We start from the raw sequence: 12,975 nt of genomic DNA on the forward strand, positions 1-12,975 counted from the left end.
ACCAGCAGCGCTGAACCCCAGTTATGGGCCAGACCCTCGGACCCAGGCTCGGGCAGGGTGAGACAGGGCTGTGAGGTGGAATCCCAGGGGAGCGGCGAAAAGCAGGGCCCCCGGAGTCGCGCGCACATTGCGACTCTGATGCTGGATTACCCTAGCGGGAAGAAACAAAGCCTCTGGCGGTGCTGAGCCCCAGTCCAGACTGCTCTGAACCCCAGTTCTAGGCCAATCCCTGGGGACCAGGCTTAAGCAGAGGGAGACGGGGCTGTGAGGCGAAAGGCCGAGCCCCTGGAGTCGCACACATTGTTTGCAAGGGAAGGAATGTTGACTCTGATGCGGGATTGCCCTGGAGGGAAGGAAACAGGAGCCCCGGCCCTGTTGGGCCCCAGTTTCGACTGCTCTGAACCCCAGTCCTAGGCCAGACCCTGGGGACCCAGCCTCAGGCAGGGGGAGACGGGGCTGTGAGGCGGAATCCCAGGGGAGCGGTGAAAAGCGGAGCCCCCAGAGTCGCGCACACTGCGTGCAGAGGACAGTCTGTTGACTCTGATCCTAGACTCCCCTAGCGGGAAGGAGAAAAAAAAGCTCCAGACTGGAGGAATGCGACAGGGAGCAGGAGCCCCTGCCAGACACCGGCCAGCCGGGCACCAGCAAGGAGCCAGGCGACGGGGTCCCCGGGGGTTGGGGGGTGCCCCTGAGCCTTTGACCGCTGAGCGCGGGCAACGGAGCCAAGGCCAGGGGCTGCTTCCTGGGCAGCGCCGACCCTGGCAACAGGCTGAAGCAGCGCAGGAGCCCGCGGAGAACAAAGGGGTGCCACAGGCCAACCTGCTGAGCTCCCAGGACAAGGAGGAAGAAACCAAAGAAGTTCTCAATGTGAAGAAATCAAGTGAGAGAAAAAGATAGTAAAATTACTTAAGAATACAAAGAAGATCTTGAAAAATCAAAGACTAAGTCAGAACTCAACTCACCAGCCAACATTGCAACATAAATGCATTTAAAAAAAAAAAAAAAAAAGGACAGAATGTTGGAACGGCAATGGCCAGGCCTAGAGAGGCCAGGCACAAGGCAGTGGCAGCTGGGCCCGGAGCAGCAATGGCCAGGCCCCAGAGCAGCAGCAGCCAGAACCAGAGCATCAACAGCCAGCACTGGAGCAGCCAGACCTGGGGCAGTGGCAGCCAGGCCTGAGGCGGAGGCGACCAAGCCCAGGGTGGCCAGTCCAGTAACACCCAGACCTGGAGTGGCCAGGCCCAGAGAAACTGGGCCCAGAGCAGCCGGGTCAGGAGCACCCAGGCCCAGAACAGCAGTAGCCAAGCCCGGAGCATCCAGGCCGGGAGCAGCCAGGCTCGGAACGGCTGGGCCCGGGGCAGCCAGGCCCAGAGCAGCCGGGTCGGGTGCGGCCAGGCCTGAAGCAGTGGCTGCCAGGCTGGGAGCGGCCAGGCCCGGAGCAGCCGGGTCTGGTACGGCCAGGCCCGGAGCAGCGGCTGCCAGGCTGGGAGCGGCCAGGCCCGGAGCAGCGGCTGCCAGGCTGGGAGCGGCCAGGCCCGGAGCAGCGGCTGCCAGGCTGGGAGCGGCCAGGCCCGGGAGCAGGGCTGCCAGGCTGGGAGCGGCCAGGCCCAGAGCAGCCAGGTTGGATGCAGCTAGGCCCGAAGCAGCGGCTGCCAGGCTGGGAGCGGCCAGGCCCAGACCGGCCAGGCCCGGAACAGCCGGGCCCAGAGCAGCCGGGTTGGGTGCAGCCAGGCCCAGAGCAGTAGCAGCCAAGTCCAGAGCAACTAGGTCAGGAGCGGCAGTGACCAGACCTGGAGCAGCTGGTTGTGGAACGAACCAGAGCAACAGAGGCCAGACCAGAAGCAGCCAGACCCGGAACAGCTCGCTCTTCGCCTGCCCCTGCCCCAAGGCTGCCTCTCAGACATGGCTGGAAACTTTTGTGGGAACTTGAGGGTCTGCTGAATCAAGTGATGAAGGCTTAGATCTGGATGTGTTGAGTTAGTATAGCGCTGAGGTGTTGATCTGTGAGTGCCTTGGGTGGGGCCTGGATGAGGCTGGTTGACCTATTTGGAAATGTCTTTTGTGTGAAGTGTATCATTGGGCATGTGGAGGTATTATTGATATGAGAAAATGCTAAGTAACTGATTTACTATCTGAAAAGGGATTTACTATTGGGGAAAGGGAGGGAGGAAGAGACTGAACATAAACTGTGCACCTATGGATGAGGACAATGGGGGATGGGGAGGGGGTGGAGGGTGGAGTGGGAACCTGGTGGAGGGGGGAAGAAATGAGGAACCTTTGTAATAATATGAACAAGAAAGATTGATTTTAAAATAAAATAAAATAAAAATAAAATGCAGACAAGGCACAGGACACAAAGGAAGGAGATGGAGGAAAAGAAAAGAATGGACATTGAGTTCAAAACTACAGTTATAAGGCTTTTCAAGAATATCCTTAAAAAGGCCGATAAATTAAATTAGACCTATGAGGATATGAAAAGGGGTCAACTAGAAATAAAAAGGGATCAACTAGAAATAAAGAAAACATTGTCTGAAATAAAAAATATTACACAGAGTCCTAAAAACAGACTGGAAGATCACAAAAATCAAGACAAAGATTTAGAACACAAAGAGCCAGAGGACACGCCTTTGCAGAAGCAAGAAGATAAGAGAGCCAGAACTGGTTTGGCTCAGTGGATAGAGCCTCAGCTTGGTGACTGAAGGGTCCCGGGTTCGATTCCGGTCAAGGGCATGTACCTTGGTTGTGGGCGTATCCCCAGTAGGGGGCGTGCAAGAGGCAGCTGATCGAAGACTCTTCCCTCATCGATGTTTCTAACTCTCTATCTCTCTCCCTTCCTCTCTGTACAAAATCAATAAAATATATTTTTTTAAAAAAAGAGAGAAAGAAAGAAAAGAAAAGAAAAAGAAATGGAGGTGGTGATGGTGATGGTGGAGGAGGTAAAGGTGGAGGAGGTGGTGGAGGTAGAGTTGAGGCCGGTGCTGGTGTTATCTAGGCAGAGTGCTCGTGAGTTTTAGTCATTTGAGCTAGACAGAGGGTTGGACTGCTGTCCAGGGCACATGCATCAACCCCCTATAGTGCTCTCACTGTTTAACCCGCCTCTTTCCAAATGCCATTTGCTCTTGAATTCTTCACTGTGAATAATTATGCCAACGAATTCTTAAGTGATAGCTCTCTCCTGATCATCCCCCGCTATCTCCTAACTAACACATTTTGAGATGGGGGTAAAAAAGTTTAAAGAGGCTTAACTCTTGAAAGATACTTGTCCGTGTACAGTGTGCTGTGGGCGAGGTTGGGCAGGTTTGGGGACCAAAGGGTGCCAAAAGGCTCCTAGGTAGAAAGAATTCGGAAACAAACTTGTTCTTTCTCTCTTCCTCTCCTTCTTCAACAACTGCCAGCGATGGTAAATAAACGACAGACGATTTATTCCACATTACCCAAACTCAGGCAACGCAGGAACAAAGAAGAGGAGTGCAAAGCTGGTCCAAAATCCTTGCTTGCTAATGATTTGCAGTGAGGAGGGCTGAACTACATAAGGGTTGTCGAAAGAATGAGGAGGGTTGCCTAAACCGGTTTGGACCAGTGAATAGAGTGTCGGCCTTCGGACTGAAAGGTCCCAGGTTCGATCCCAGTCAAGGGCATGTACCTTGGTTGTGGGCACATCCCCAGTAGGGGGTGTGCAAGAGGCAGCTGATCGATGATTCTCTCTCATCAATGTTTCTAACTCTCTATCCCTCTCTCTTCCTCTCTGTAAAAAAATCAATAAAATATATATATTTTTTAAAAAAGAATGGGGAGGGTGACTCAGATGAAAGGGGACAGAACCAGGTGCCAGAAAAGCTTACAGAGAGCCCTTGCCTTGATCAGATCCCGGGCTTCTTCCCAGTTGACAGAGATGTTTAGGACTCTGTAACCAGAGAAGATGACCTTGACCTGCTTCTGCTGCTGCTGAAGGAGATGATGCTAGAGGTAGTGCTGACAATCAGACTCCAGAACTTTTTATTGTTGAAGTAGCAGAGGAACGCTGGGGAAAGACCAGGGGATGGGGGAGAGGAGAGTCAGAGAGTGGGAAGAAAGTGGCCAGCAAGGTGAGCCCACAAGGAAGTCCCTAAGAGCCTACCCCTGTGACGGCCAGCCACTCCTCCACACTTTCTCTGCCCTGACCCACACCCACAGCCCCTCCTTCCCACAGCTCCCCCCGCCCCACACACACACACACTCACCGCAGATGAGATAGAGCATAAACACCACCCAACCGATGAAATAGCTCCACCCGAGGTAGACTGAGAAATTCTGCTTCAACTCGTAGAGCCAGATATTAATTGAAAAACAGTGGAGGCTGGTGAAAAGGCAGGCAACTAGGAGACAGGAAACAGAAAGGTCAATGCCAGCAGCGTGCCCTACAGGGGCTCCTCCTCATCCGCTGTGCTGACAGCCGCAAAGCACGACTCCCATTGGTGCGCACGGAGTACAAGGAGCCTCTGTCAGCCCCTCACTTCCGCCTCTCTAGCGACCAGGAAATGATGGAAATCAGTTTTCAGTCAACAACCGTCAGTTCTACCGTGTTTCCCCGAAAATAAGACATCCTCTGAAAATAAGACCTACTTACAGGTTTCCTTCTGAGTGAAATATAAGGCATCCCCCCGAAAATAAGCACACCCCCCCCCCCAGGCTAAACGTGAGAGATTTGGTCCACTGATTCTGAAAGAAATGGAGTCACAAGAAATTCACCAGGAAATTCAGGAATTGGATTGTTAGGATGATGTTCCAGAAGATGATGACATGATTGTCATTGAATAAATGAGTAAATTCTTGATACTGTAGGATTCACAGTTTGGTTTGTGTTGACAACTACCGTACTACCGTACCATATACAGGTAATAAATGTCCTTTATTTTCATTTAACAATAAATGTGTACCGTATTCTTCTTCATGGAAAAATAAGACATCCCCTGAAAATAAGACCTAGCGCATCTTTGGGAGCAAAAATTAATATAAGACACTGTCTTATTTTTGGGGAGACAGGGTAGCTGTTCTGTTTTTCCGCCCACAAAGCCCCTGCCCAACCACTAGAGGAAGAAAGAGGAGAAGTGCCTGGGAAGACGGGGTTAGGAGGCACTGAGGCTCTTTCCCAGGGTGGAGGGGCACCTTCACAGAAGCTAAGGATACACCCAATGCAGCCAAATAAGGGCACTCTGCGAAGGCTGGGGACGTATGGCAGGTACAGCCAGACGGTTTGGAGGAAGCCCACCAACAGGGACAGGTTGAAGGTGACCTTGGACACTCCAAAGAACGGGTGATCCGTCCACAGCTCCAAAAAGTCTGGGGAAAAGGAGAAAACAGCATAAACTAAGGATAGGACAAAATGTAATCCAAAGAGCAAATGTGAGAAAATGTTCAGGCCCCCTTAATAACCAAAGGAATGCCTATTTGAGATAACAATGAAATATCACTTCTTAAACCGGCAACCGTTTTTAAAAAATATATATTTTATTGGTTTTTACAGAGAGGAAGGGAGAGGGAGACAGAGTTAGAAACATCGATGAGAGAGAAACATCGATCGGCTGCCTCCTGCACACGTCCTACTGGGGATGTGCCCATAACCTAGGTACATGCCCTTGACCGGAATCGAACCTGGAACCCTTCAGCCCGAAGCTCTATCCACTGAGCCAGACCGGTTAGGGCCAGGCAACAGTCTTTGATGGAAATTGTTTGATAATCCTAACCATAAAAAATCAAATACCTCAATAGAAAAAAATAGGCAGGAAACTTGAACTGCAATTCTCAAAGAAGAAAGTCCAATAAACATATGAAGCTCAACACAAAGAAATGCAAATTAATTGTGATTGTTGCTGATAAGCCTCACCCAAGGCTATTTTTTTCCACCGATTTTTTTATTTTATTTTATTTTATTATTTTTTTAAGAGTGAGTGAAAGCCGAAACCGGTTTGGCTCAGTGGTAGAGCATTGGTCTGCGGACTGAGGGGTCCCAGGTTCGATTCCGGTCGGGGGCATGTACCTTGGTTGAAGGCACATCCCCAGTTGGGGGTACGCAGGAGACAGCTGGTTGATGTTTCTCTCTCATTGATGTTTCTAGCTCTCTATCTCTCTCCCTTCCTCTCTGTAAAAAATCAATAAAATAAAAATTTTAAAAAATATTAAAAAAAAAAAAAAAAGAGTGAGTGAAAGGGAGGGAGAGAGAGAAACATAGACTCATCAATTGATTGCCTCTTGCACTCACCCCAACCTGGGGCAGGAATCAAACCTGTAACCATTCTGTGAGCAGGCTGTTGCTCTAACCATGGAACACACCGGCCAGGGCAAAATGTGATTTTTAAAAATCTATTAAATTAGGAGAGATCAAAACAAAAGTGATGATATCTAGTGTAGGAAAGGATTTAGAAGAAAGAAGTACTCTCACATACCATTAGTAGCAGCATTGCTAGTAAGTGATGTGGCATAAAATGAAAAACAACAACAAAAACCCTAAATTGCTAAGCCCTTTGGCCCGGAATGTTTCTTTTCGGAATTTCCATTAAGGAAATCATCCAAGATAGCACTATAAAGTATATACTTATATGTACAAGAGATTTGTTAAATGAACTAAAGTGTTCATACATTGGATTATTATATGTTCATTAAACATGATGATATGGCCCTAGCCGGTTTGGCTCAGTGCAAAGTGTCAGCTGCAGCCTGAAGGGCTCTGGGTTGGATTCCTGTTGCAGGCTCTATCTCACGACCTTGGCTGGGGAGTGTGCAAACATAAGCAATCAATGTGTCTGCTTGATGTTTCTGTCTCTCCCTCTCTCCCTTCCATTCTCTCTAAAAATCAATGGGGAAAATCCTCCGGTGATGATTAACAAACAAAATGATGACAAGACAGCTGATTGTCTCTGAATAGTGTTTCTAGGAAGAAAAGAGAAACAGGAGGCTCACTTCGCTATATAATCCTCCGAATGTTTTGAATTTTCACTCTGTTTACATGCTACCTAATCGGACAAATTGTAAACATCGGTGATGCTATAGAATAAGTATTTAAAGGTACAGTATAAGTAAATGCTCACAACTGAAAAGTGGAGTTTGCAACACAGGGCCTGTAGAATGATTGCATTTTTTAAAAATGATATACCATTTATTAAAATAAAAATAATACATGTGAAACCTATATCATTTTATTAACTAATGTTGACCCCAATAAATGCAATAAAAATAAAATAAAATAAAAACATATCTATTTAACTGTATTTATTTTATGTATATATACACACAAAAGACTGGAATTACATCCATTGTAATGTCATTGTGATTATATCTGTGTGGGGAATTTTAGGTGATTCTTATTTTATTTTTTAAACTTTCTGTATTTCCCCCAATAACTATGCAATGTTTCTTTTTAAATTAAGTTACACATTTAAATTTAATTATGTATATTAAAAGAATAGTTTATTGATTTTTAGAGAGAGAGGAAGGGAGAAAGACAGAAACATTTATGTGAGCATAACATTAATCAACTGCCTCCTGTAGCACCCCAGGATGATCTAGCCTAAAACCCAGGCATATGTCCTTGACCAGGAATCAAATCAACAATGACCTGGTACACAGGACAACACCCAATCAATTGAGCCACACCAGCCAGAGCTAAATACATATATATATATATATTTAAGTTAATAGTCATTGCTGGCAAAGATACAAGGAAACAAGACTTATACTATTTGACCCAGTAAACCCATTTTGGGAAATCAATACCAAAGAATGTTTTAGTTATTATAAATGTATAATAAATAATATTAAACACAGGAAAAAAAGCTTTATTTTGTTCCTTCCATTTTCATCAAATATAAAGCTAGAGGAGATCCAAGATGGCGGTGTAGGTGGGCATCTAAACTGCTGCCGGGCACAACAATTATTGTACAAAACTACAACTGAAAGACAAAACATCTATCACCCATAACCACGGGAAAGCTGGCTGAGAGGAAGCTCTACAACTAGACTGAGAGAGAGAAGAGCATTCAGGGCACAAGCACTGAAAAACTGAGGTATGGCGGGCGCACAATATGGGCAGGCAGTGGATCTCGGCTGGAGGCGGGCGTTGCTTTCTTCAACCTGAAGAGAGACAAGCTCCAAAGCTCTCTGAGGTCCAGTTTCTGGGGAGAAGCTAGACTGTCTGCCATCGGGTCAGAAAGTGAGGGTGGCTTGCTTGCAGAGCTGCGCGCAAAAATAATTGTTTGCTGTGTGGGGGCACAAGGCACAGGGATGTGGTCAGAGAGGCAGCCATCACTGTTGGCCACGCCCCAGCCTAGCATGCTCTAAGACCCCGCCCTGAGACTTCATCCCGCACAATCTACAAACACACGCAAGCTCCAAGCAGCAGCTTTTGCATATGAATGGCCTTCTCTAGTGCAGTATTAGCTAGCAAACTTGCAACCTGGTGCAGACAGCTCCAAAGCCTCCAAACTCCAAGCAGGGAGGAGAGGACTGTGGTTCTTGCTGTAGCTCCTGCAGGGTGGCCTCAGACAATAGCTGAACTGCACCCCATTGGAGATCCAGAAGCCAGTATACCTGGTGGCCAGTGTAAGACATCAGATTTCAACTTCTCACATCCATAAGTGACACATTAGGGAGACAGACTCAGTGAGCACCAAAGCCCCACTGAAACAAGGCCTGCATCATAAGCATGTCCTCACAGCCAATTGGCCTGGAGGTCAATTCCTCCCAGTGTACCAACAGCAATCAAGGATTAATTACACCAAGACTTTGCACTCAGCCCACAAAAGGGTGTACCAAGAGCGACCACCTCAGGAGATTGGGAAAGCTGAGCTACTGGCCCCTATAGGTCACCAACCACACAAAGCCACTTCATCAACACAGGGAGGCAGCCAAATGAGGAGATACAGAAGCATGTCACGAATGGGAGATGGAGGAAAGTAAACTACTAGACGACACAGCGTTCAGAACCACATTTATAAGGTTACTCAAGAATCTTCTAAAAACCTTTGAGAAGCTTGATGAGACCTCCAAGAAGTTTATTAAGACCTTCAAGGACCTTAATGAGAATGCCAAAAAAAATGGAAAAGGACCAGTCAGAAATTAAGCATACACTGGCTGAAATAAAGAATATACAGAAACTCAACTGTAGATCAACGTATCCCGAGTCAAACCAAAGATCTGGAATATGAGGAAGCAAAAAACACCCAACCAGAGAAGAAGAAAGAAAAAAGAATCCTAAAGTGTGAGGATAGTGTAAGGAGCCTCTGGGACAGCTTTAAGCATACCAATATCCAGATTTTGGGGGTGCCAGAAGAAGAGAGCCAGAAGAAGAGATCGAGCAGGATACTGAAGGGGCTATTGGAAGAAATAATGACAGAAAAATGTCCCTACTTGATGAAAGAAATAGACTTACAAGTTCAGGAAATGCACAGAACCCCAAACAAGAGGAATCCAAAGAGGACCACACCAAGACACATCATACTTAAAATGCTAAGAGACAAAGAGAGAATCTTGAAAGCAGCAAGAGAAAAACAGCTAGTTACCTACAAGGGAATATCCATACAACTATCTGTTGATTTCTCAACAGAAACTATGCAGGTCAGAAGGGAGTGGCAAGAAATATTTAAAGTGATGAATAGCAAGAACCTACAACCAAGATTACGCTACCCAGCAAAGCTATCATTCAGAATTGAAGGTCAGATAAAGAGCTTCACAGACAAGAAAAAGTTAAAGGAGTTCATCACCACCAAACCAGGATTACATGAAATGCTGAAGGGTATTCTTTAAGAAGAGGAAGAAGAAGAAAAAGGTAAAGGTAAAAATTATGAACAACAAAAGGACATTAGATACATACCTACCAACAATCTAAAAATCAAGTGAATAAAAAATCTAAAGAACAAAATGGACTGGTGAATATAATAGAATCAGGGTCATAGAAAGGGAGTGGACTGACAAGACTCAGGGGGAAGGGAGTCTGAGGGGTGCAGGAAGAGATTGGACAAAAATCTTACACCTATGGATGAAGACAGTGGCGGGGAGTAAGGGCATGGGGTGGAGTGGGGAATCAGGTGGAGGAGAGCTATTGGGGGGGAAATAATCCAAACAATAAAGATTATTAAAAAAAATTTTTTTATAAAGTTAGAAATGCATTTGCTAAGAAAATAAAATAGTCAAGTAAGAGGTGATAAATTTATTAAGTTGAATACTATAGGTTACTTATAATAAGAAAATGTTTATTATATTGCATAAATATAAATTTTAAAATAATATAAATTAAATAATAAAAATAAAATATACAAAATTATTTAGAAGAATAAATACATCTATGTAAGAGTCATTTAAAACATGTCCAATTTTTTTAAAGCCTAGAAAAAACTGAGTGTTCAACACACTGCTGCTAGTGGCTGCCTTTGAGCAGCACTAGAGAGCAAGTTGGGTGCTTACATGAGTTTTGGAGCCAGACACACCTGAGTTATAATTGTAAACATGCCGTTATTAGGTTGATCCATATGAACTTGCTCTTTTTTGTAGAGGAAATGCAGTCAAATATTGGCCTTTACATGTGGTTCAACCTACTAGCTTTATGACCCTGAACAAGGTACTTAATCTGAGTCTCAATTTTTTCATCTATAAAATAAGAATAATTGCCCCGCTGAAACCAGTTTGGCTCAGTGGATAGAATGTCAGCCTGTGGACTGAAGGGTCCCGGGTTTGATTCTGGTCAAGGGCATGTACCTTGCTTGCAGGCACATCCCCAGTGGGGGAGAGGGGCGTGCAGGAGGCAGCTGATGGATGTTTCTCTCTCATCGATGTTTCTAGCTCTCTATCCCTATCCCTTCCTCTCTGTAAAAAATCAATAAGATATATTAAGAAGAAGAAGAACAAGAACAAGAACAAGAAGAAGAAGGAGGAGGAGGAGGAGGAGAAGAGCCCCATCACGGTTGAGGATTCAATTAACTAAATAAAATAAATGTATAATAAATAATAATTTTTGTTTCCCAAAATGTATCATAATAAGGGTGCATTGCTTTCATAATGGAAGAAAATAATAGCAATGTGACTTTAAGATATGTATATATATTTTTATTGGCTTCATAGAGGGAAGGAAAGGGAGAGATAGAAACAGCCATGGTGAGAGAAGGATTGATTGGCTGCCTCCTGCATACCCTACACTGGGGGTCAAGCCAGAAACCGGGCATGTACCCTGACTGGGAATCAAATGTTCCTTGCTGGTTCATGGGTTGACGCTCAACCACTGAGCCACACTAGCCGGGCTTCATAACTTTTGAAAATGTTAAATGACAACGCAGAGATGGAAACGGGGAGGTCAAAGGTTCTCATTTCCCACAAATCTGAAAGTGACAGGACAGCATGATGTAAGATTAACAAGAACGAGGAATGAGGCACCTGCAAGAAGCCAGGAAGGAAAGGGCAGGGAAAACCGGATGTGGAAACCCAGGACTGGCCCAGAAAACCAAAGCCTGAGCCAAAGGCAAGAGCAGTTGCTGGGACCAGGGCCTGAGGTCGACTCCTCCCAAAACTCTGGGTATGCAAGCCTGGAGAAAAGACATCTCACCTCGATGGGCTCTTCTCCCAGGATCAGGGTGAATTACGTGATTAATGAGTGATTCTCATGCACTGCAAGCGAGTCCAGGCCCCTCACGACATGTTTATTAAAAGCACAGACTTGACTGCAAGCCTTACCAAAAGCAGTAGCACTTCCCATTGAAGGGTCGGGCACATCGGCATGGCCGGGTGTGTGTGTGTGTGTGTGTGTGTGTGTGTGTGTGTGTGTGAGACAGTTGGCAGCCCCAGTGCCAGTGGAGTCATCTTGTGGGCTCAGTGAGGATGAGCAGATGGAGGGGACAGAAGAAGGAGAAGGAGAAGGAGAAGGAGAAGGAGAAGGAGAAGGAGAAGGAGAAGGAGAAGGAGAAGGAGAAGGAGAAGGAGAAGGAGAAGGAGAAGGAGAAGGAGAAGGAGAAGGAGAAGGAGGAGAAGAAGGAGGAGGAGGAGGAGGAGGAGGAGGAGGAGGAGAAGGAGGAGGAGGAGAAGAGCCCCATCACACAGTTGAGGATTCAATTAACTAAATAAAATAAGTGTATAATAAATAATAATTGATTTATTATTAATAATTTATTTATTATTAATCTACTGGGGTGGCCAAAACCGGTTTAGCTCAATGGATAGAGCGTCGGCTTGAGGACTGAAGGGTCCCGGGTTCAATTCTGATCAAGGGCATGTACCTTGGTTGCAGGCATATCCCCAGTAGGGAGTGTGCAAGAGGCAGCTGATCGATGACACTCTCTCATCGATGTTTCTAGCTCTCTATCTCTCTCCCTTCCTCTCTGTACAAAATCAATAAAATATATATTTTTAAAAAAGAAAAAGAAAGAAAGAATACCGGGGTGAAAACAGAGAGGCCAAGGCAGGCTGGAGGCCTGGAGTGGGATTGGGGGCGTGGAGGGTCTCACCTTCCTCCTCCGAGTAGGAACAGCTCTGGAATATGCAGTTTTGCAGGGGTCCGTGGGACAAGATCCCGGCAGAGATGATGATGCTCTGCCTGACGTGCTCAGGCCAGCGCTGTAGGAAGCGGATGGTGGACAGGTACAGCCAGCCCTTGGAGAAGGACATGATCAGCAGCATGGTGAAGGCAATCAGGCTGAGCACCGAGGTGAGCACCTGCACCTTCCAGCGGGAAGTGTGTGCGACCCTCCACCTCAGGGGCAACAAGGAGTCCCGCCGGTGGTACCCCATCGCCCCCCGTTCTTGTCCCCGGTTCCTCTCTGCCCCTGTCCTCTCCAGGCTTCTGGAGTCCATCACTCTCTCCTCCTGAACCAGGGAGCTCACCCCTAATGTCCCCTGTCCCCATCCTGAGCATCCCCTGTCTCCCCTTCCATCCTCCACCCCATGCCGCCCCTTCCCTTCCTAGGCTCAGCTGTCCCTCATGTTCAAAAGATTTCCATCAAGCGGAGCAGGTGCCACCAC

The 12,975-nt window shown here is 46.5% G+C and overlaps 1 protein-coding gene across 1 annotated transcript; it reads right to left on the reverse strand.

Annotated features, from left to right (window-relative positions):
* Positions 1 to 3,855: 3,855 nt before the first annotated feature.
* ODF4 (outer dense fiber of sperm tails 4) lies at positions 3,856 to 12,744 on the reverse strand. The gene is made up of 4 exons (XM_045586679.1): positions 12,462 to 12,744; positions 5,167 to 5,319; positions 4,221 to 4,397; positions 3,856 to 4,021 (listed from the first exon to the last, which is right to left on the reverse strand). The coding sequence occupies exons 1-4, from the start codon at positions 12,742 to 12,744 to the stop codon at positions 3,897 to 3,899; spliced, it is 738 nt and encodes a 245-aa protein (XP_045442635.1). The 3' UTR covers positions 3,856 to 3,896.
* Between the last annotated feature and the right edge of the window lie 231 nt (positions 12,745 to 12,975).

The sequence above is a fragment of the Pipistrellus kuhlii genome, unplaced genomic scaffold (genome assembly GCF_014108245.1).
Source record: "Pipistrellus kuhlii isolate mPipKuh1 unplaced genomic scaffold, mPipKuh1.p scaffold_m20_p_23, whole genome shotgun sequence".
NCBI classification, from domain to species: domain Eukaryota; kingdom Metazoa; phylum Chordata; class Mammalia; order Chiroptera; family Vespertilionidae; genus Pipistrellus; species Pipistrellus kuhlii.